The sequence below is a fragment of the Ovis aries genome, chromosome 1, assembly GCF_016772045.2.
Source record: "Ovis aries strain OAR_USU_Benz2616 breed Rambouillet chromosome 1, ARS-UI_Ramb_v3.0, whole genome shotgun sequence".
NCBI lineage: Eukaryota > Metazoa > Chordata > Mammalia > Artiodactyla > Bovidae > Ovis > Ovis aries.
The window spans coordinates 251486049-251510785 of record NC_056054.1 but is presented as its reverse complement, the minus strand read 5'-3'; the positions used below and the strand labels follow the sequence as shown (position 1 = coordinate 251510785).

The window sequence follows — 24737 nt, the reverse complement described above, 5'->3', positions numbered from 1 at the left end:
CATCTCAGAATTTTATTTTGTAGACAGCTTCCTTATGGAATAGATTTGAACTTGAGGCAGCATTTTGAAATCTTTTAGTAGTTATCTCTTATCAAGCTATAATGTTCATAACTAGAATGTAAGCTCCATAAACACAGTACTTGATAGATAACTATGCTTGTATTTATTGAGTAAATTGTGTATGTCTGGACATCAGAAGTCAGGTAGCCAACCTGTAGGATATTTAAGACTGTTGCGTGCACAGCTTTGTGCTGAGGAGCAGGGGCTGAGCGAGCCATTGTGTTGCATGGTTCTTGGGGCAGCACATCATTCAAACCCCTGAAAACCAGTAGGAGATGGAGGGGAAGTTTCTAGTTCTGTTGTTTGAATAGTCACTTATAATGGTTTTGTCTGTGTGCTAAAACAAAAGTGTAACTCAGCAGCTGTATAGGTTTTGTTGTGCCATAAAGCTAGTGGTTGGACTTTTAAAATTGAACTCTTAAAAAAAAAATAAAATTGAACTCGTATGTGTAGAGAAATACGTTTTTGACTGAGGAAATGTTGATCAGTTTTTAGATGTTACAAGTATTCCTCACATGCTGTATTTATATTTTTGGTTTCAAGAGAAGGACAGTTTGGACCAAGAGAGTTCTCCTATTTTTTTCTCTACAGTGTAGAAAAGTTTAGAACTTTGGAGTGTTTCTTTTAAACACTTAGCATAAATGAAGTTTCACAGCTGTTAAGAATCCGCCTGCAATGCAGGAGACCCTGGTTCAATTGCTGGGTCAGGAAGATTCCCCAGAGAAGGGATAGGTTATCCATTCCAGTATTCTTGGGCTTCACTGGTGGCTCAGACGGTAAAGAATCTGCCTGCAGTATGGGAGACCTGGGTTCAGTCCCTGGGTTGGGAAGATCCCTTGGAAAAGGGAACAGCTACCCACTCCAGTATTCTTGCCTAGAGAATTCCATGGACACTGGAGCCTTGTGGTCTACAATCTGTGGGGTCACAAAGAGTTGGACATGACTGAGCTACTTTCATTTTAAGAAGATAAAAAGGTCCAGAAGTAGAAATTACAAAATGCCACTTAAAGAGGCTTAAAAGCAAGAATGAAATACAGAAGGCCCACCCTAAGAAACCCTTCCTCTTTGGTCCTCCACTCCTAAAGCAGTGATACTGCTCCCAGGCTTGGACCTGCAGGAGAGCTTAGATGTTAATTTAGTTCAGTGCCTTCAAGAGAAAGGACCAAAAGGAGGCCCTGCAGATCAACTCTTATGATGTTTGGTTTTCAGTTTCTCTGGCTGAGAGGACGTATACTATTTCCCCCAACCCCCTGTCTCCCAAGATTGTGGGGTTAGAGAAGTTTGGTATGAATGTTGAAATGAGCCATGGAATACTGAGAGAAGGGAAGAAATGCGTTGTAAAATGTTTGCTGAGACTCCAGGATATAATGTTTTGATCAGTAATCTGTCTTTAGAGAAACTGTGAATATTTTAGAGGAAAAAAAAAAAAGTCTCCGGTAAAAAATTACCCTTTCTTCTTTAAATATTTGCTAGAGGAAAATGTCGGAGAAGGCAATGGCAACCCACTCCAGTACTCTTGCCTGGAAAATCCCATGGATGGAGGAGCCTGGTAGGCTGTGGTCCATGGGGTCGTTAAGAGTCTGACACGACTGAGTGACTTCACTTTCACTTTTCACTTTCACGCATTAGAGAAGGAAATGGCAACCCACTCCAGTGTTCTTGCCTGGAGCATCCCAGGGACGGTGGAGCCTGGTGGGCTGCCGTCTGTGGGGTCACACAGAGTCAGACACGACTGGAGCAACTTAGCAGCAGCAGCAGCAGCAGTAGAGGAAAATGTCAGGAAATCTTGTATGGGACAGTGGCAAAAATATGACAGAATAGGCTGTCGTTGGGGAAAACCTGCAGGTCTCATCCAGAGCACGTAGGGCTTGCAGCCTAAGAACAGTAGAATATTGGTCTGTTTAGTTGGTATCTGCTGAAGCTGGGTCCTGATTCTAGAATGGAGAGCAGATTATAAGGGAATTGAATTTCACAGTCAGTGGAACTCACTCTTCTGGTTTCTTCACAGTGTTCTCTCAACTTTTCTTCATTGACTTGCAACCTCTCTGACCTTTGGCATTTATACTCCCAACCCAGGCTGAATGATTTGTCATTTTTCTTTCATGTAGGTGTTGTGAATTGGACCTTTTCTGTTATCTTTGTCTATCTTATTAACAATGCCCTCTCTTGGCTTGTATAGTATATACTAATCTTCATTGGCCTAGGATGTCAATAGGTAATCTATAGTTCCTACAACCCTAAAGACTTTGAAGTTCTCTTCATTCCTAATTTTCAAACTCAGGTCTCAACCTCATAACTGAGGCTAAGCAAATATCTCATCCTTAAGCACAGTGAGCAGAAAGGACCTCAAACTAGAAGCCGGAAAAATCGGGTGGAGTTGACTTGTCAGCTCTGCCCCAAATTTGCCTAGAGAACCTGAATCAGTGACTTAATCTTTCTGAACTTCGAAGACCTCATTGTCAATAAAGAAATTTATTTCTAAGACCTCTGTAGATTTTAAAACCTTTACAGAGTTAATTTCCAAAACCTGTGTAGATTTGAACATTATTCAAGTAAAAATTAACAGCCATAAGTTCATTTAGTTCTTTGAAAAGTTGTGTCTGCTGCCATTAATGCCATGGGAATGCAGTAAGAGGGTCGGATTTCCAGCTAAACCTGTTTAAGAGCTAGCATTGCAGCTGCCCTTGCTTGATTCATGGAGGGCCATGTACTGTTGGGGGATTTTGTTTGTTTTGCTTTGTTTTAAAAAAGGAGTAATGGCATGAAGATGTACTCAGGAGTTTTAAGTGCTCGAGCATTTCCATGATATGCATGGCAGCATATCCTTTAGTTAAGTATTCTGTGGCAGAATCAGTATGCTCACATCCTAAAACCTAGGACAAGTTTGATTTTCTACTTGTAGGAATAGATCCCTCTCCAGTCCGCTGCAAATGCTACTCAGTCTACCAGATCGGCTGGCTGTATTTACCTCACTCCAGTGTTTACTTTGTTATCTCTTAACCCCTTTTCATCCTCCCAGCCTTTACCTCATTTCCAAAGCCAGTCAACTGCACTGTCATCTGATCTTGTGTTCACAGGGCTCATCTTTTAAAAAGATAACTTAGATGAGGGGCTGGACCTTATGTAAATGGCCCCCAGTAGGAAGGCCCAAGTGTGCGCCCTGAGACCGACACTTGTGAGACTGAAGTGTTGACATAACAGGTTCAGGGCTCCTGTAGATCCTTTTCCCTTGCCAGACCTACTTTTTCTCCCTGACCTCCTTGTGCCAAAGTCTGCTTGACTGCTTAGTCCTTGCTGCTTTAACTAGACTTTCTGGATTTGATACTTTATCATCTTAGATGGCAGTGTCTTCTGACTTAAAAGTTTGATTCCAAGTCTTCGCTCTTTCTGGACAGTTCTGTTTTGTTATCCTCTGTTGGAACTCTTTCTAGGAACCTTTCACAGAAGCCCATTTGGAATTAACTTGTGTTTATCTGGCCATTGTGCACATTAGTATAAATAACTGAGCCCACCTGCTTTGAATTGTCTAAGAAGTTTGGTGACGCTGCTAAGAATCTGCCTGGTTTCCATTTCCACATCTTCATCTGATTTCATCAAGTTCAGAGTCCACTCTGAAGTTTGTAGTACTTGGCAAATGCTTCATCCTGGGTCTTGCTGGAAGAGTAGCTGTGTCTTGTTTTGTTTTTAGTTCTCTGACCCTTCAGTTCTTCAGTTTTCTGAGAAAGAGGTGGTTTATGACTTGGCCACAACTAAGTTATAGATCCACTAGAGCTCATGGAGGGCTGGGGAATTCCCTTTTAAGCCAAGGCCATGTGGGGTTGCAAAGAGTCTGACACGACTGAGCGACTTTCACTTTCACCTTTAACTTGGTAATATTCCCTTGTATGCCATGCACCTCTGCCTTAGGATAACCTGGGTTCTACATTTTCCCCCTGACCCTCTAGGCTGACCCCTTCTCTCCCCCAGGCCATAGGGATCTCCTGTCCCAAAACAGGGGTCTCACATGCTATTTCAGTACATCTTCATCTGCCCCTACGAGAGCTCCAGTGTCAGAGACAAAAAGCTTACCAAAAGCACGTAGTGATGAAGACACCAGCAGAGGGTACATAGCACCTAGCCCACTGACCTCAAATGTGGTCAGTTTAGGGCACGGCATTTTTTATATGCTTTAATTCTGTAGTTAAATGTACAAACCAGTCCCCTTGAAGAGCAGGGAAAGAGAGATGACTCCACTCTGAGGATTCAGTCCATTACTAATATTCCTCCTGGCCAGACGCAATGTCTGTGTATCTCTCTCTTAGAACAGATTCAACAAGCTATGCCACAGGGCATATTTGCTGAGCTATGGTGAGGAATCTCCAAGAACCACGAGGCGGAACAACTTCAGACCCCACTTAGCATTGCTCTTATACCTGGAAAGACCTAAAGATCCTTTGCAGGGACTAGGACTGGCTGTCCATCATTATCAACTCTATAGCACAGTACTAGGGTCGTTGAAAGACACCTTGGAGAATGTTTTATTGTATTTGGCTTTCCAGCCCCACATCTGAGAAGCTATCCAGTGCTCTGTTAGACCTTCACGTGGGCCAGAGAGCTACTATGGCAGTGGCCACTGCCAGCTCCTTCCCAGGTGACCTGAAAATTGTTCCTCTGGATTTGATTCCACACTTTTTCCTGTCTCCAAGAAGCAACAGTTAGACCCAGGCATGGAACAACAGACTGGTTCCAAATTGGGAAAGGAGTACGTCAAGGCTGTTTATTGTCACCCTGCTTATTTAACTTATATGCAGAGTACATCATGAGAAATGCCAGGCTGGATAAAGCCCAAGCTGGAATCAAGATTGCTGGGAGAAATATCAATAATCTCAAATACACAGATGACACCATCCTTACGGCAGAAAGTGAAGAAGAACTAAAGAGCCTCTTGATGAAAGTGAAAGAGGAGAGTGAAAAAGCCGGCTTATAACTCAACATTCAGAAAGCTAAGATCATGGCATCCGGTCCCATCACTTCATGGCAAATAGATGGGGAAACAATGGAAACAGTGATAGACTTTATTTTCTTGGACTCCAAAATCACTGCAGATGGTGACTGCAGCCATGAAATTAAAAGACACTTACTCTTTGGAAGGAAAGTTATGACCAACCTAGACAGCATATTAAAAAGCAGAGACATTACTTTGGCAACAAAGATCCGTCTAGTGAAAGCTATGGTTTTTCCAGTAGTCATGTGTGGATGTGAGAGTTGGACTGTAAAGAAAGCTGAGTGCTAAAGAATTGTTGCTTTTAAACTGTGATGTTGAAGACTCTTGAGAGTCCCTTGGACAGCAAGGAGATCCAACCAGTCAATCCTAAAGGAAATGAGTCCTGAATATTCATTGGAAGGACTGATACTGAAGTTGAAACTGCAATACTTTGGCCACCTGATGCAAAGAACTGACTCACTGGAAAAGACCCTGATGCTGGGAAAGATTGAAGGTGGGAGGAGAAGAAGATGACAGAGGTTGAGATGGTTGTATGGCATCACTGACTCAATGGACATGTGTTTAAGCAAGCTCCGGGAGTTGGTGATGGACAGGGAAGCCTGTTGTGCGACAGTCCATGGGGTTGCAGAGTCGGACACGACTGAGCAGCTGAACTGAACTAAATCACATTTTAATCCTCATTTTGGTTAGTGTATTCACTACAGTGCTCCTTTTATTCCTGCATAGATGTCTCAGTATGCTCAAGGCTACAGTTGCAGTTAGATCCTGTTGCTCATTCATGTAGCCTCTCAGAGCACTCTGGGGTTTGAAACCTAGATTCATTCACATTCTGACTTTGCATCATTTTTACCGACTTGCTCCCTGACTGATACCTTAATGGAAAAGGTAGATCAGACACTTAAGTAGTGTGCTTTCTGGACCTAGCAGGGTTCCGCTATGATGAATTTAGTTACAAATCTGGGCCTCCTACTGCAGACATGTTAATAGACTATGACCAATAGTCTGAAGGGAATATACTTCCAGATAGTTCTGCTACTTGATATCCTAAATGAGGAGCGAGGTTTTCCATCTGCCTTATAGCTCCCCTCTATCCCCGAAGTGTTAGCCACCACAGCCCCCAGGAAACGTGAAAGAAAATTCAGAGCCCCACTCCATATTTCAGTGACTGACCACTAGCACAGTTCTCCAGTGTCCCCTGGTCTGAGCCAGAACATCTTCTTCTCGAATTAATGTCTACTCCCAGTTGATAAGAGAACTCTTGTTCTTGAGAATGGGCGTTTTTCCTACTTACCTTTTGCTCTTGTTTCACTCTGTTTGCCTTAGCCCCACGACTTGTGTCATTCCTACAGTGCTCTTACTGACGTAGATTCAAGTGCCATAGCACTCTTTAAAGAGTGGATTGCACTTGCTTATTCAACACTGTAAGTTTATAGGGAACAAGGGTTCTCTCTCCTCCATCACTGTATCTTCAAGTTTTAAAACCATGCCTAGCACTCAGGGAGTACACAGATATTTGCTGAATAGATAAATGCGGGCATGTAAATAGGAGCTGTGTCCTGTTTGCCCTTCCTTGCCTGCTCCCTGATTTTGTCCCCCTGTCCTGCACTATCTCCATTCTCTTCTAACCAACCTGGCTCCCCATATCATTTCTGAACATCATGGCAGTTTTGCCCAGACAGACTTACACAATTTTTATTTCCCTGACTGCAAAGAATTGGAGTTAAAATAATTATTGCTGTATCCCCTAGTTTTCCTGAAGGCCCAGAGAGGTCAAGCGAGTTGCTCAGACGCAGGAATGGATCTGTATGTCTACATGATTGCTACACCTGTCCTGTGCCTTGGCAGATTTCCATCTTTGCTGGGATGCAGCCAGTAAATATTGTCCAGGAGCCTCTTACACATCTGTATTTACTGTGCCCAGGTTTCTTAAGCAGCAGAGCCAGTCTAATAGTATTTCTCAGGTCTGGGAGCATAATCAGGTGTCCCTGCCCCTGCGCCTTCCCCAGCCCTCAACACTTTATTTTCTGGTAATGTGATTACACTCAATACAGGGAACTGTTTCTCCCAAGTTATCCCTTCTTATTCTTAAGTAGGAATTATTTCCCAAGTCATGGAGAAGGAGCTTTCAGACTTCTGCATCGAGCTATTCAGTGCCCAGATTTTTGCCCCAACTTTTAATTTCCTTCCTGTGCCAAAGGCCCATGGTTTCACCTTGCCTTTTTCAAGAACAGTGGCTAGTGCTTGATTGAAGGAACCTGTCAGTTAAGCAGTCTTTGACAGTTGCTGTAGCACGGAAGATTAGATAACTTGGGAAAGGCTGTAATCCCAAAGAAATAGTAATAAGGTCCTAAAACAAGTTTATTGGAGTGAGATCTGTAAGAGAATGAATAAAAGGTGTAGAGTGCAAAATCACTTGATTGGGTGTTCAGGAAGAGATGAAATCAGAATTAACAAATGTAGCACCTGGGTGATGGGGAGAATAATAACACCTTTAACAGAGTGACAGACAGACATGGAGAAAGAGCACATTTAGGAGGGAAGATAAACTCAGTGTGGGACATAAGGGGTAAGACTTCATGGAAATTAAGTTTGGATTGAGCAGGCAGTTAGGAATATGAAGCTAGAATTCAGGAAAAAGAAGTATCCATATCGAGCTGATTTCAAAGTCACAGCCTTTTCATTTATGTAGAGTGAGGATGAACAGAGCTTTGGGACGCATGTCCATTTAAGGAAGGGAAAGGGTGAAAAGTCTAAAGTTTGAGCACTTATGTCTTTTAAATAGAAGTGGGAATGGAAAGGTGGCGGGGGGAGACGGAGGAAGGGGACTCAGTGGGGTAGAGCAGAGTAAAGATTCAAGAAGAGGAGTGGAGAAGCAAGAAGGGCTTTGAGCTGGAAGTACCCAGCCTCAGCAGGAGTGAAGAAAAGTATGGAGACATGTTAATGAGAAGAGGGAAGTTGAGGCAACTTGTGTCCCAGAAAGAAAGCAGTGTCCTTGGAGAATGAGATGAGCGCAGAGGGACTGAGGGTGTAGGGAGATAAGAAGCACTAGAAGGAGGAGATAAACATCGTGAGAAAAATGGTGTCTCCTGCAGCAGAGTGCGAGGCTCATGGGCCCACAGTGAGCAGGGTGGCGTGCCCTGGGACCAGGCAGGCAGGGTTGGTGGTTTTTCTGTTCTAATATCAGCAGGGTTATTTATTTATTTATTTTTAAATTGGAGGAAAATTGCTTTACAGTGTTGTTGGTTTCTGCCGATACAACAGCAAGAGTCAGCCATTAAGTATCCATAAGTCGCCTCCCTCCTGAGCCTCTCTCTCCTCCCCGCTTTCCACCCCTCTCAGTCATCACAGAGTGCCAGGCTGGGGTCCCTGTGCTATGCAGCAGCTTCCCACTAGCAATCTGTTTTACACATAATAGAGTGTATATGTCAGTATTACTTTTTCCATTCGTCCCACCCACTCCTTTCCTTGCTATGTACGCAAGCCTGTTCTCTACATCTGCGTCTCCATTGCTTCCCTGCAAATAGTTTTCATCAGTACCATTTTTCTAGATTCCATATTTATGTGTTAATATACAGTATTTGTTTTTGTCTTTCTGATTTACTTCACTCTGTGTAACAGGCTCTAGGCTCATCCACCTCACTACCACTGACTCAAATTTGTTCCTTTTTATGGCTGAGTAATATTCCATTGTGTATATGTAGCATATCTTCTTTATCCATTCATCTTTCTGTGAACATCTAGGTTGCTTCTGTGTCCTGGCTATTGTAAATAGTCAGCATTTTGGGATCTGAAGCAGAACTGAGTGGTGGGAGGACAGTGGAAAGGAGTCTACTGTGTGGAGTATCTGAGCATGACATCCAGGTCAAAGAGAAGATATATGAGGGTTAGGCTGATCAGTAGACAGTGAGAAGGGTGGCATTCAGGGGCTGGAGATGACAGTGAGGACAGAGGCGGATGTGCACAAAGGTAAGGCTGAGATGAGGTTTGGTCTAGGGTGAGAGAAATAGATCAACATGTATGTTTTCATCAGTCACTTTGGAACCTGCAAATCATTACTCTTTTTTTCTTTTTTAAAATGAGCATTCCTCCTGCCCTATGACTGCAGTGTGGTTGCCTGTCCGTAATAGTTGATGGTCTTTTTCCTAGGCACCATTCATTTCAATTCTGTTTTCTTCTCTTCCCGTTTGGCTTGACCATCCTGAGATTTCCCATCCTCTCCTGTTCTGAGGTCAGGCTTCTAACGCCTCTCATTTTAGTCTAGGTCAGTGACTCTCAACCTTGCTGCACACTAGACTCTAACTAAGGAGCTTTCTAAAAACATATGGGTGCCTGGTCCCAGCGCAGAGAATGTGATTTAATTGGCCTGGGAGTTTATTAAACTCCACAGGTGATCTTTGCACATGTTTCCCCAGCTGAGTGTTCTCCCGGGTGAAAGCAATGACTCCAGTTGCGTTGCCCGCACTGGGAGCTACCTGACGAGCTCAGACCCACCCCTTCTCTGACCAGGGCAGCATGCCAAGTGTGGCTGCGCGTGAGGGCTCCAGAGTCTGATGCCTGGGTTCCTGGCTCAGCTCTGTGATGCTAGGCAAACTCTCAGTTATCTAGACTCCTCAATTTCCTAATGTGCTGATGGGGAATAATAATGCCTACAAAAGGCTTAATTCTCAGAATGTAACATACTTATTAGCACAATGCCTGCCACATAGAAGTGCTCAACAAATAGTAGTTGTTTTTGTTAATATTTGTGTTATGATTACATTAGCTCTTTTTCTACTATGCTGTTTTTTCATAGGACCACACAAATTAATTTCTTCCACATACTATTTTGTGCCTCTACATTGGAAAATCATAGGCTGTCTTTTTTCTAAATTTAAACAATAATAAAGCTTCATGACTGTAATGATTACAAGTAGCAGGACTTAATGCTACAATGAAAGTTGGTAAAGATTACTTTTCTAAATATTTATCTTAGTTTAATTTGCTTGGTAAGAGAGTGGCCACAGGATGGCTCTGTCAGAAACCCACAGATTTTTTAAGGACTGAGTGTGGACCATGATTTTTTCAAAAAATTCACTCTGGCAGGAAGCTGCCCAGTGGTAGTTCAGTTATATCTTGCTTTTTCTCAAAACTATTTATGCAACACCACCACACTATTTATCACATGTAATTATTATTTTAAGTGTCTTTAAAAATAAAGAAAACATAATTTGCCCTTTACGCCTACGATTCCGCCTGGCAGTTCCTTGGTGGGGTAGTCACACCTTTCTGATCAGCTGTCTGCCCCCACTGCAAAGTGATTGTTCCAGAGGCCAAAACTCTTGCTAAAATCAACATTAAACGTAAAATGGACATTAACATACTTGCATTTACAAGCGGTGAAGTTTGTCATCTTCGTGTTGTTATTTATGCAGCATTAACCTTTTTCTCCAGATCATTGAGACTGAAAATATGATGGACCGAATTGTGACTGGCTTGTCTGAGTCTAGTGTCAAGGTGCGGTTAGCTGCCGTCAGGTATGAGCTTTAAATGGCCTGAATAAAAATCCTTTGCCATGTGTTTAACCTTTTTCCTTTCCGGACCTTCACCGAGTAAGCACAGAATCCAAATGTTGCTTGACCGTATTCTCAGGTGAATTCGTACAGTGTGTAACACTATTTAACAGAGAAGCTAGCTTGAAAAGCCCATGAAGTCCTGAAGTAGTTGAATTAACGATGTGTGTAGATAAACTTGAAATGTATACTAGTAATTGTGCAATGCCCAGCAGTGTGTTTTAAAAGGAAAAGTTTTGGCTTCTTGTGAAGCTAATTTTGATTATTCTTTGTAGATGTTTGCACAGTTTATCTAGATCTGTGCAGCAGCTTCGAACCAGTTTCCAGGATCATGCTGTGTGGAAACCTTTAATGAAGGTAAGAAAAAAACATCAAGTCCACACCTATTCCCGCAGACCCATTGTGGGCAAGGTAGCTGACAGCTCTCCCTGATCTAAGAGTGTGTCTGATTTTTATGTTAAAGCATTGTGAACATTTATCTCCTCAGATCTGATGTTCTAAGCCTCTTTAGAACACGCAGACTGTGTTTCTGAGGTCAGCATCTCATGTATGACAAGGGAAGTACACACCTGGCTTTCTTTCATTAAATAAAACTTCAGTTACTTTTTAGACTTATATCCAGAGTCATCTTTGTGATTTTTATTTATTAAAAAAGAAAGGAATCAGCCATTTACAGATATAACCTGTTCTTAGTCTTTTGGCACTCCCTTAATATTTTTTAAAAGTTGTTACTTCCTGCCTCTCCACTCCAGAAAGACTTCTTTGTTAAGACCTAAAGGTCTTTCCTTTGAGGGTGCACACACAAAAAAGGGTGGTTTAGGTCAGAGAATTATCTGAATTGAGATTTAGAATATGCATCAGATTTCTGCTAATAATGTTATCCCTCATACATTACAGAACCGCAAGTCACTGTGGTCTCACCATCTTTTTTCTTTTCTTTTTTTTAAGCAACTGTATACTTTGCATTTGATCTGCACATTTTTTTGTCTAAGTTTTTGGCTTTTTGTTTTGCTTTTTAGTACCTACTGTGAAAGCCTCCAGGCACAGTAAGTCTACCAAAAATTTGTACTACAGAGCTCTTGCCCTCAGCTTAAAGCCTCGGTAACAGTAGAGGCTTCTGTGTGGTAGAGTTAGTCAGAATAGTTGGGGGAGGCTTCTGTCAGATTCTAAAGTGACTTTGAAGGCAGAAGGAAGGCCAGGAGGATTTCCTAGAGAGGAACAGCCTGAAGAGCAGAAACATTACGTGTGGTGTGTGAAGGAGGACTGAGCACGCCTTCAGGACTGCAGTGGAGGGTGCATGGTGGGCACCAACTGGAAGGGTTGGGCCAGTGCCTTCCCCAGGAAAGGGAGTTTACTGTTGCCACTCTTCCTTGTTCTTAGATTGTTCCTTTTTTGTAGCAGCTTCATCTTAGTTTATTGATTCTGTCCATTCAAGATTTTTTTAAAGTGCTCTCTTATTTCCCAAAGTAACTTCCAGATATTTTCTCTGGAGCCATTTTCTAATTACTCCGCTCAGTACCCCTCTGTCATATAAATCAGAAGTGGTTTCTGACTAGTTCTGCCTGGGCACAGGTTGGGTGAGCAGTCTAAAAGGATTTGTGCACTTGGGTACATGTGGGTATAATTACCATCAAACTATTACTATTTTTGCACATTTAAAGTATAGTATTAAAAGCCTGAAAGTAAATGAGTGATTTATTTCAGGTACTTTTAGGTTTTTCTTAGTTCAGAGATTGCTTGCATGTCTATTGATTCTTTTCCCCCTTTTTCTTGTCTGTGTTTTTAAATGTTGATTAGCAAACTGTGTTTTTAAATGTTGATTAGCATGTGAAACCAGGTTAAAAGCCCAGGGCCCCAGGGAAGACGTCGGGCTGCCTCACTTTTCTGAGTCTAAAAATGGGATGACGACCTAGGGCTTTTGGTGACAGAGTGTGCAGCTCTAAAGCACATGTTCCAGCTTTCTTGCGTGTTTAGCTTGGGTTTTGTGAGTGCATTGCTATTTACCCCATGAAATCACGTGTACAACACTCAGCTTTGTAACTGGACTTGTATTATCACTTTTTTCTGTTACCACCCATTTCGTGTTAGCTGCATTGTTAGTCAGCTTATAATTAAATTAACCGTGAATCATTTTAGCGGCCTGTTAAGTGGTAACTAGTCCATTTTGTGGTCTTTTGACACAGTTTTTATAATTTGCATCATTGGCTAATTAGTTGATATTTAAAATTCTTTGACGATTTCTCTGTGGTTTCATGCTTGATTTCTTTCCGAGTATTTGTTAAGGAACAGTTCAATATGTTTTCCTTGCTGTTGGAGTTCTCTGATGGTGTGTCTGCTTTCATCATTGGTTTTGATTTCCTGTCTCATCCTGTTGTCTGCTTAGTCATCGTCAATCCAGACTGCCCCCCCACCTAGCCCCTGAGGCTGTAGTTTACCCATCCTTCTCTCCCCCCGCCCCCCCGTCCCCCCCACCGCTTGCTCTGGTCATAGTTGTGCTGTGGTCCACAGGGTTTGTGCTTTGTCTTCATGTCTCATTAAATGGTGTTTTTCCCCCATAGCAGTAAGTTGAATTGGTGTATCACTATGCAGTTACAGGAGAAGGCAACCCACTCCAGTACTCTTGCCTGGAAAATCCCATGGATGGAGGAACCTGGGTGGCTGCAGTCCATGGGGTCGCACAGAGTTGGATACGACTGAAGTAACTTAGCAAACTATAGAAGAGTAGGCATTCAGTTTTAACTAAAACTTTCATTTGTGGATTATTATTTTGGTGAAATTCTATTTGGTCAGTGTTGGATGTCAGCTTCTAAATTTCATGTGTTATATCTGATACTGTACTGAGTAAATGCTCTCAAGAATTTCTTGAATTTTTCTAGCATGTCTTCTGTTTTATCATTTAGTGGTATCTAATTTGAGAATAAAACCTGGTAAAAGCACATGAATATCTGTAAAACAAATAATATATTTTAAAAATGAATCATAAAAGTAAAGCAACTTTGTGAAACAAGTAGTAACTATTTATTACTGGTTCTTTTTTTAAAAACTATACATTTTGAAAGTTTTTTTTTTTCTTAACAAGACACAGAATGTCCCTTCCTCCCAAAATACACTACCCTGAATTCATATTGTAAATTCCTGAACACATAGACCAGAAACAAAGCAACTTTTTAAAGCCTTGATTGGCATTCACTTATTTCAATGATTCTAAGTAGTATAATTTTGGAAAATCATTATTTCTCTTAATTCATAAGCATTCTTTGAGTGCCCACTTTGTGCAGTACCACTTAGGCCTGGATAAATTAAACTATAGATATTATAGATTATTCTTTCAAAAAGCTTTAGTTTGTAAGTAGGAAAGAAGATTAGCAGGGCTGCACAAAGAATTTGAATAGTGGACAGTAATACGGGCCCTAAGGGAGCTCACAGACAATAGCAGTGAACTCAGGAATATAGAATGACTTCTTTTTGGAAGGGCTTCAGGAAGGCTTCTGGAAGAAGATGACTTTAAAGCATGGATAGAGATGTAGGAAGGACATGGCAAGGAAAAGGAAGGGTGAACAGAGTCTTAGAGTAGATTATGGCAAACACAGAGATTGGCCAGCCATAGTATATGAGATTTGATCTTTATCACCCAGCTAACAATTCACAGGAGACTTAAAACACAGTATTTTAGGAGAATTGCTTTGATTTTGTAATTCTTGTTTGTTCTTAACATGGGAACTTCAGACTTGATTTAGCTGAAGAAAGCAGATAATCATTTAACTGTCTGAATTTTTTCTTTTTTTTAATGATCCATTTCCATTTTGTGTAATTAGAACTCCTAGGATTCCTTTTGGGGTCATAAGCCTGATCCTGGTCTGATTCCAAGTGCAAAGGATTTCTTTGAAGTGGATATGGCATATAACTGGTGGTGCTTATGAAGCCTTCTCTCTTTGAATCTAGAAGGAAGGGGTTCTGATAATAACTAACGGCAGTTAACCTTTGTCATCAGGCTGTGTTGTCTTCTCTTAAGTTCAGCAGGAGTCCATGATGGTTTGCTGTATAACTTGTATGAGTCTGATATTGTGCCTGATAGCAATTATGGCAAGGAGTTACCTTTTTTAAAACCTTATTTTTATGTAGCCATTACTGTGTGATAGTTTCTGCTCTAAAATCTTTTTATATATTAATTTTCATACAAATCCCTAAGCAGACTCTGTTGTTATCCTCATTTTACAGGCAAGAAATTCATGAACTTATTAAGTAGTTGAACTGAAATTTGCATTCAGGCATTCTGCATTCTTATTTCCATGCTATGCCACTTCCCTTATTCAGCAGATGACATTTAATCTTAAATATTCCCATCAAGGAAGTGTTGTGAAGTCTCAGAGAGGTTAAGAAATGTGCTTAAGTTCACACGTCTAATAAGTGGAGGAGTGACGGTTGGAACCAGGACTATGTGATTCCAGTCCTGAGAACCAGTTCTTCACCTTGCTCTTCCTATGTGGTAGTTTGATCCATCCACATTCCTGTTCAGACGGGTCCTTCCAGAAGCAATGGAAAGGCTTGGGCCCTCAGGCAGTTCTGTGGTTTCATAAATGCCTGATGTGGTGGAATCAATTGGGTTAACTTGCCTCAGAGCGGTTCTCTGGTCTTCAGACTTTTTGCATAGAGCACCCCATCCCTGACTCGTGTCTGTCTCCTTTTCCATGTAGCAGTGAGCTGTAGTTGTCCAGCAAGACAGACCTGAGGGCCCTGGTCAGTCATGATGACAGCACTAGGTGAAGTCTCACTCAGTGTCAGGTGGATCTTTCCTCTCGCTCCAAGATGAGAAATCAGACTAAAAGATAAATTGTTTCTGTTCTCATTTATTCTGGTGATCTCACCTGCATGATTGCAAACTATTAATAGTATCCTTTTTTTTTAATTCCATAGGTTTTACAAAATGCACCAGATGAAATCCTAGTAGTAGCATCGTCCATGCTATGTAATCTCCTTCTTGAATTTTCTCCAAGCAAAGAGGTTAGTGTTGATTTTCTCTTCCTAGATGACTTCTGCCCAGTCTAGAGCTTAGTTAAATAATTTTCACTGTAGTTGACATTAAAATTTGAGGCTTGGGATTTAACACTACTTCTGAATTGTTTGGATGTTGGGTGTTGGGGGGCATTAAATTAATTTTAAAATATAGTTGTCATTCTCTGTTATCCCTTCTCTGCCTGGCATATGCAGTTTATTTTAAAGATATTATAGCTTATAGTCAATCTGAACTGTCTAAAATTGTAAATATAGAAAATAATTACACAAGTAATAGACTGTTTTCAAATTATATTTACTAAAGAATAAATTAAGACCCAATTTTGTAAACCAAGATTACATGGCATTGCCTGGAGATAACTGCTGGCACTGAAAAGTAATTTTGTTTTTTAAGCTTTATTTTGAAAAGTAACCTTTTTAATATTAATGGTACTTATTTAGGGAGGGTTTACATTTGGGATTTTTTTCCCCCTTATATGCATTTTATAAAATGTTTTTATGATAGAGAAAATGGAAATAAACTTTAATAAAGGGAAGAGGTTACCTGATAGAATTAGTTTTACAGTGTTAAAATATCTCTGGTCTGCCTAGTCATGAGCTAGGTTTGGACACCATCCGTTATTAAGTGCATTTAGTGTCCCATTTTGGTGAAGTTCTTTTCTGCACTGTAATACTTCAGGCTTTCGACTGGTATTTAGGAAGACATTAGTAATGAAGTGGTGGTTCAGAGACTGTCATTCAGCAAGCGGAAATCTTGGGACAAAGTGGGAGAGACTGGTAGTTGTTCTGAAAGAAGGGGAGGCAGGATAGGACACCAGAGCGCCTGTCTCTGCTGAGGATGATGTGGTTGCAGTCAGTGTGACACTTTCAATCATCCTGAACAGCTACCTTCAGAATATTTAGGGTGTAGCTAGAAAGGAAGGTAGGTGGGCTCTGGTGTAGAGTCATTAACATGATTAATTTTTTAGTATTAAAAGTAAACTGGATTCCTAACTGGAAGGGAAGGAAATGGTATAAGCATTTATTGGGCTAGTTGACACAATTGGAATATGGACTAGTTTCAATAAAAGTACTGTTTTACTGTCAGTTTTTCTGAATTTGGTAACTGTTCTATGGTTATCTAAGAGAATATCCTTGTTCTTAGGAAATACTCATTGAGGTATTCAGGGTAAAGTGGCATGATGTTTTCATTCTACTTTTAAATGGTTCAGAAAAAGGATAAGTAATGTGAATATGGGTGTGTAGAATGCGAGACATAATGATAAAACAAATATGGCAGCATGTTAAAAATTGGTGAGTGTGGGAAAAGAATATATGGAAGTTCCTTAAATTGGTCTTTCTACCCTATAAGTTTAAACTTATTTTAAAATAAAAAGTTTTTTTTAACTGTACAGCTTGTACTAGTAAAGTGTAGTTTTCTTCAAAAATGTCATCTTGAAAGGCACTGACCTTTGTCTTGGTATGCAAGTCTGAATTGCTTAAGACATTTCTAGAACCCAGTTCAAAAATAGACCTTTCAAGCATTCGTTGGTGATGGTAAATCAGTCCTCTAAGGTTTGAATTTTTTAGAAACTATCAAAACCTATTTTCAGCCAAATATCATAAATAAAGCAAGTTGTCAGACTAACACATGCTATTTTAGGTATTAAAATGTATCACATTTAATACCTAAAATATTTGACTGAATATTGATACCTATACTTGACTATAAAAGTACAAGACTATTTTGCTTGTATAACTGATAGGTAGTCCTGAAAGTAATTCCAAAAGCTGAATTCTGCAGCACATTGCTGAGTAAGATTAATAGTTGGGAAGGAAGTTAGTTCTGTTCTAAACCAGCCGTGTCGCGTCGTAGTCACCTTTTGTGCAGAGCACTGGGACACGTGCTGCAACAGAGCAGGGAGTGGCTGTCTCAGAGGAGGGCGGGGAGGGAGTGGAACTAGGTGACAGGTCGGGAGGGCAAGAGGGAGCGCACACAAAAGTAGGGTGTCTCCTGAGCCTTTCAGGACTAGGGACAGGGAGACGACAGGCTTTACTTTGGCTTTCGGATCTGTGAGAGTCATTGTCCCTACACTTACCCTTCTCAAGGGGATTTTTGTAGCCACCTCACTCCCTGCCTTGTGAAGGTTGCTTGGAATTGGTAAGAGGAGGAAAGAAGTCATAGGCAGAGTGCCAGGCTGTGTATGTTATATACATTTCATTTACAAACCTGACTTTAAATCTGTTTTTTCTCCTTTCCAATCACAGCCAATTTTAGAATCAGGAGCTGTAGAGCTACTTTGTGGACTAACCCAAAGTGAAAATCCTGCTTTACGAGTGAATGGAATTTGGGCTTTAATGGTATGTTTCACAAAGAGGAGAAAGCAGTTACTGAAGTTAAAACTAAAGAATGTTTTATTTGAAATGTCTGAAATTTTCTTTTTTAAAAATTTTAACTCTTTTGGCTCAGTTTTCTAAAGACTTAAGACCTAAAAGATTTCATTCACCTTTCAGATTTGAATATAAGCAAGTTTCTTGGCCACTGTGTTCCTTGGTTCTCCTGTTTATTAAGAAAAGGAGAATTTGGGGGGAAAAGTTTTCCTCATCATGAACTCATTGATATCTGTGTAGAGCTACGTACTTTACAGGGTGGTTTTGTGTCTCCTTTAAAACATCTTTGTGAAGTAAGCTAGAGTATACGTATTTTACAGATGAGAAAACTAAGCAGAGTGGTTGAACAGCTTGCGCAAGGTAAGAGAGTTAGGGTGTACATGCTCAATCATTTCTTAGCAGTTTCTAGTGAATAACGTAATAATCTGAATTCTAAAACGTGTAACTATGAAGTCAGAAAACCATTTTTCCTTAAAATTTTTTCAAATAAATCTATTGAAATTGAAAATAAAGCATAAGTCTACATGAATTTTTTAAACATAATTATAGCAGTTATAATTCAATCCAATATGCCAGAAACTAACCTAAGAGTTTATATTTGCTATCTGTAATTTTTATTTTACATTATATTGGTATAGATCCACCTTACAATTGAGAAATAGAATTTAGAGGGTAAATTAATCATCTTAGGCCTCACAGCTAATACATGCTAGAAACAGGTTCTGGGCCTGTCCCTGGCCCATGTTCATCCTCTGGTACTGTGCTGTGTCTGCTGTCTTTTCACCCAAATTTTGGGATGGAAATAATTGTCTTTCAGGAAAGCACTGAGTGTATCAGATTCAGTTCTTTTTCGTCTTAACCTAACAGCTTTTGGACTTCTCTTTCTTGAAACTCCCAGGAATTTTTTTCCCCCTCACTTTGTACTCAGCCTCCTTTTCAAGCTTTTTCTCAGGAGACATTCCCCCAAGTTTCATTTCCCGGTTTCCACTTCCTCTTTACACTATAGTTTCAGGGACTTCATCTGCTCTTATGGTTTCAGCTCCCCTCACAGAAGAGATTGCTTTGGAATATACATATCCAGATAGAATTGTTCCCTGTTTCCCAGGTTGTCACTTCAGTGGCTAATGGGACTTCATTTGAGGGCTCTCTGACAAGTACAGTTTTAATTCTGAAAACTAAACTTACCCCACTCTTCAAATTCATATTAACTGTCTTACTGTCATCAATCTCCTTATTACCAGTTGTTATGTTCTCGTTCACAGAATATAAAACCTTGGAATTCTCTTTGGCCTGGGTTTCTTGACACTTAACCCAGTACTCTTTTTGCTCTGACATGTTGCCTGTATTTGGAATTTCATCTTTCATATGTCTTAGATCTTTAATTTCAAAAAGTTCTTGGAGGGCAATAACCACATATTATATTAGTTTACAATATAGTTTACAAGAGATTTTTAAACCAGAAGTTGATTTATGAATTATTTGGAATTTGCCTTTTTTTTTTTCCTTCAGACTTGTTGTTATAGCTTCAGGTTAAGCTAGGGTAATCTATAATATGTCCAGAAAGGAGAAAAAGGAGCAAAATAGCTCCTGGCCATCTGGGGCTGCTGGTCTTGGGTACATCTCCACCCCCAAGAACCTCCTGCATGGTATGGCCAACCATATCAGTAGTAACAGAGATCTGTGAATGCAGTAGGTGGTTTATGCCAGTAAAGTTAACAAAACCCGCTGTTTATTTTCACGCATGATAGAGGAGTAGCTTTAAGTCTTTCTCAAAGTACTTGTCACAGTATAGTCGTTAGCAGTCGTTTTGTTATTGAAGTACACAGACAGCAACTTGATAGCCAGAAGGGTATTCTCAAAAATAATAACCAAGCTCATACATACAGAGAACAGATTGGTGGTTCCAGAGGTGGGGGTGGGGTTGGGAGAAATGGGTGAACTGTTTTGTTTTTACAGTTTAAATAAATTGAACTAAATAAATGAAATTTTAAAAATTATAATAGTAGATTTTGTATTTATTTGAGAAATCTTAAGACATGAAAATGCCATGTCAGAAAGTGGTCATATTTCTCATTGAGGAGTATGTATAGGAGTGGCAGTTAACTTTTCTCTTGACAGACAGAATTATAGGTGATAAACAAGAATTAGAAAAATAATGTGACTTATCCTTAAGGATTTTCTGCAGATTCTGTTTATACTTTGAAAATTATCAGAATTACTATTAAAATATAATTTAATAAAGTAAATGTAGATGTGATTCTTGAAACTTCTTTAATCCTTCCAGAATATGGCATTTCAGGCTGAACAAAAAATAAAAGCAGATATTTTGCGAAGCTTGAGTACTGAACAGCTCTTCCGGTTATTATCAGATTCAGATTTGAATGTGCTGATGAAGACATTGGGACTTCTTAGAAACCTACTCTCTACTCGCCCTGTAAGTAAAATCACCCCAGTTTCCAAATTAACTAGCCTGGCATATATATTACAGAGCACTGCCCTGCCTCTCTGCTCCCATCAACATCTGCCCAGAACTAATGATCGAAGGTGTGCCCCTTGTCAGAGAAGCCAGGAGCTAATATTTAGACCTGTCACCTTCCTAGGCATTCTGGAGCTGCTTCACCATGTGGCCTCCACTCCTGCACTGCCTGTCCTGTCTCCCCTTCTTGGTCCTACGTGCTAGAGGCAGGGAGCCTGCCTCTGTTGCTTTATTCTGACTTGGTTTGCCAGCCAGAATGGGTTTTCTCATCTGCCTAAATCACTTCTCTCTGGGGCCTGAGCTTCTGTCCCTTGAGAGACTCCTCAGTGCCATCTCCTTGCCCACATTGACTGGACTGACCTCTAGAGGTGTCAGCCTGGAGAGCAGTGGGCATATGTCAGAGCAGGAGAGGCTGAGCCTTGTTGTGAGGTCTTTCTTGCTGTTCTCTAATGTTCCCTAAGCAGCAGGGTCAGTGGCCTTCAGGCAAAAAAAGAAACATGGGTGGTTCCTTTCTGCGTGCATCACTTGTGTTCAGAGTCCTTTCTGTACATTTGTGCCCCAAAAGAGTATTAGTAAATCTACACCATATTTTCCAGGTCCCTGGCTTCTCCTCCTCCCCCATCCATTTTTTAGCTTCCTTTCTATTTAGTATCTTTGGCCTCAAGAATCCTCAGTGATTGCAGTTCTATATTGTCAGGCCAAGTCTCTGCTATCTTCATCTTGAAGTCATCAACAGCAAAAAATTGAAGGCAAAATATAGCTTCACAACATAATACAGGCACACCTTGGAGATGCTGCTGGTTTTGGTTTCCAGACCACTGCAATAAAACAAGTCACAAGAACTTTTTTGATTTTCCAGTGCATATAAAGGTTACATTTACACTGCACTATAGTCTGTTAAGCCTGTAAAAAGCATTATGTCTTAAGAGGAAAATGTATTTTTAACATGGTCTAATTTAAAAATAATGCTGTTGGAAAAATGGCACCGATAGACTTGCTCTACACGGTTACCACAAACCTTCAATTTTTTTTTTAATTAAAAAAAAAACCACAATGTATCAGCAGCATGCAATAAATTGACTTGAATTTGAGCAAAGTGGGAGATAGTGGAGGACAGAGAAGCCTGGAATGCTGCAGTCCATGAGGTTGCAAAGAGTTGGACACAACTTAATGACTAAACAGCAACAACATACTTGTAAACATGGTTCTGTGGCCTCTGGTCCTATGCTCATGGTGTTCTCTTTGAAGCAATTGTGTACTGCACTGTATTGTTTAACTTTTGGAAGCCTTCTGTTCTTTCCTATTGTCTTTTTCTTTGTTCTCCAGATGATAATTGTGGATTTCCTATTGTTTTGCAGCACATAGATAAAATAATGAGTACTCATGGAAAGCAAATTATGCAAGCTGTCACCCTTATTTTGGAAGGGGAGCATAACATTGAAGTCAAAGAGCAGGTATGTGTTCCCTTTTTTTTTTTGGAGGAATATCTTTTGAGTGTGAGTACCAAGAGGAATGGTAGTTAGGAACCTCCTGAGTCACTCTGTTGCAAAAGACGGTGCTGAGTTCAGAAGTGCTATAGACACAGGAAGGGTCTGAAGGAAAAGGCCCTCCACCATCCCTGAAACTCTTTTCAAGAATTCTTCCTCCTGGAATGGAAGAAGACACGAGCAGAGTCTGTAGTTTTACCCTCTGTGTCATGCACTATATATACTCTGTCACTATGGGGATGGACACCTCTGACCATCTTAGAGTGAATCCTTTTCCCAGGGTTCACATTTCTAGCCCTCCTTATCACTATGATCTGAACCAAATTCCTGCAACTTCCTGATGAAAAACCCCTTATGCTGAAGACATCTTTTATTTCTTTACTCTCATACATCCCTCTTCCTTATTTCTATCCCATACCCCTTCTTTCTGTTGTGTTTCAGTAGGGCAAGTTTAGGATAGACATAAAAGTACAGAGGCTGAATTTCAATAAGGATGTTCATTAGGGAACAGGTTGGGAATTACTTTTCTTCTCTAGTTCCTGGGGTTTATTACAAGATTTTTAACATAGTATATATGACATTTTGTCATAAAGGAAAAAGTCACCTGCACACATATTTTTAACACAAGATCTGAGATAATGGTAATGTTCAACTTTCTGACTTAAATGTTGGCTCTATGGGTGTGTTCATTTCACAGTTCATTGAGCTGTACACTTACATGTATGGAAGAAACTTGCCCAAGATCATCTGTGGAGAGTTGGACCCAAAGTCTAACTGCAGGGCCCACTTCCTTACCCTCTGTGTTCCTGAGTTAAAGCAATTCATCAAGCTTCAGAAGAGCAGTCCGGGAGGCAAGAGTAGTAGGACTTGGGAGCTTTGTTGGAATTTGTGAGCAAAGAAGGTGATAGATTTGACAAAGTGATTTTAGGCAAACATTTTAGGTGATTCTTATTGAAATTCAGTAGTGAACAACTATGTTTTTTGATGAACAAAATTTGAACACAGAAAAACTATGATCTTGTAGGCATCACTGAAGTTAGGGTAAATGAGATTCATTTCTAGAACACAATAAAGAAGACACAGTGGTCAAAATAAACTATTCTACATGGAGAGCATAGAAATTTGTCTGTAAAGACAGCTCACATAGAATTCCACTAACTTGAAAAGCGAAGCAAGGTAGAAAGGTGAGGCAAGATTCGGATAGGGGCAAAAGAAAAGACCAACAACAGTAAGGTGTTTCGGTAGAATCCAGTGATACCCGCTCACACAGGTTTGGGTAATGGGAAGTGTGGATGACTATGGGGAGGCTTAAACTGCCTGCTTTTTAGGTAGAAGTTTAATTCTTCTCAAAAGAATCAAAGATACATTCTCTTTTTCTATTTTATTGAGGTATATGAATATACAGTAAGGTACATATATTTAAAGCATACAGTGTGATAAGTTGACATATGTATATGGCATGAAACAATCACTGTGATCAAGATAGTGAACATATCTATCTGTCCTTAAAACAGGAACACAAGAAGTGTTCCGTTCTAACCACTCCTATTGAGCATCATCCTAAAACTGCATTATCCATTTCAGGGGTTTAGCACACTGTTTCTACAAAGGGCAAGGTAAATATTTTAAGTTGGCAGGCTATACAGTCTCTGTAGCAACTTCTTAACTGCGATGTTGTAACCTGAAATCAGGTATAAACAGCATGTAAGCAAGTAGATGTGGCTGTCTTCCAGCAAAACTTGATTTACCAAAACAGGTATTGGGTTGGGTTGGATTCAGCCTACAGGCCATAATTTGCCAATTATTACTCTGTATCATTGATTTCCAGTTGTTCACATGAAAGCGTGTGTGTGTGTGTTGCTTTTCCCTCTGCTCCCTAGCTCATGTGTTAAATTGGCTTGGCCCAAGAACTAAATTAGTCTCTTTTAAGATTTGGTTTCTTGTCTCCATCAGAATACTCAGTAGGAGTGTGTGGGCTTGAGAGCAGAACTGTAGCTCACTATGCCATGCTGGACAAGCCTGAGGATGCGTGGGTGTATTCTAACCTGCAAGAAGGGGAATCACTTGCCTATCTTGCTGGCCTAGTCTATTCTGAGGGTTGTTTCCTGAAATCCTCCCTTCTATCCCTTGTCCTAGTCGGTAAGAGAGAGGTAGTTCTTCCCTGGGTGAATCTGAATTCTTGTCCATAGTTAGAGTCCAATCCTGTTTTTCCTCTTTGCTGTCTCCTCAGTCCTAAAAAATTCAAGGGCGTTGTGCCTGTCAACACTTCTGACAGGCTCACCATGTACCAGGTCACTGAATCTGACTTCTTCCTCAGGTCATCTCTCTCCCACTTGTGGGTCATATCAGGGTCTCCTCATCTAAGCACCCTGGAATAATAGTCCCCCAGTACCTTGGATCATAAATGGTCCATTTTCTGTTTCCTGTGTCCTAGGGACAACCTCAGTACTCACTCCTCAACAATCTATACACTGTGGTGTTGTTAACCCAGGAAAAATAAGACCATATACCCTTTAAGATATTTGGGGGTCTGGGCCATAGGAAGAAAACATCCTCCTCAATTAGCTATAACCTGTAAGCTTAACTAACTAAAGTCTAGCAAAGAAAAAGTTTAAAATTGGAGAAAATATATTTGAATTCAAATCCCATGCCCACCTCTAGTCACTTTTCTTTGAGTGATTCCTTACTGTGCTCGTGGGCTTGGTGTCACTTCCTCCAAGAAACCCTTCCCTGGCCCTTCCCTGCCCTTGTGTTATCACACAGATGGACTTAGTGCTTTCTCAGTTCTGTTTTCACCT

General features: G+C 40.5%; 1 protein-coding gene across 11 annotated transcripts in view; it reads left to right on the top strand.

Moving 5' to 3' along the window:
* The window catches only part of ARMC8 (armadillo repeat containing 8), a 104192-nt gene that overhangs the window by 66246 nt on the left and 13209 nt on the right, over window positions 1-24737 (top strand). For all 11 annotated transcript variants that reach the window (XM_015092648.4, XM_060395412.1, XM_042236612.2 and 8 more), the window contains 6 exons: window positions 10475-10557; window positions 10869-10950; window positions 15508-15594; window positions 17854-17946; window positions 20261-20410; window positions 21811-21906. In XM_015092648.4, the coding sequence (XP_014948134.1) occupies window positions 10475-10557; window positions 10869-10950; window positions 15508-15594; window positions 17854-17946; window positions 20261-20410; window positions 21811-21906 (591 nt within the window). The remainder of the gene's footprint in view (window positions 1-10474; window positions 10558-10868; window positions 10951-15507; window positions 15595-17853; window positions 17947-20260; window positions 20411-21810; window positions 21907-24737) is intronic.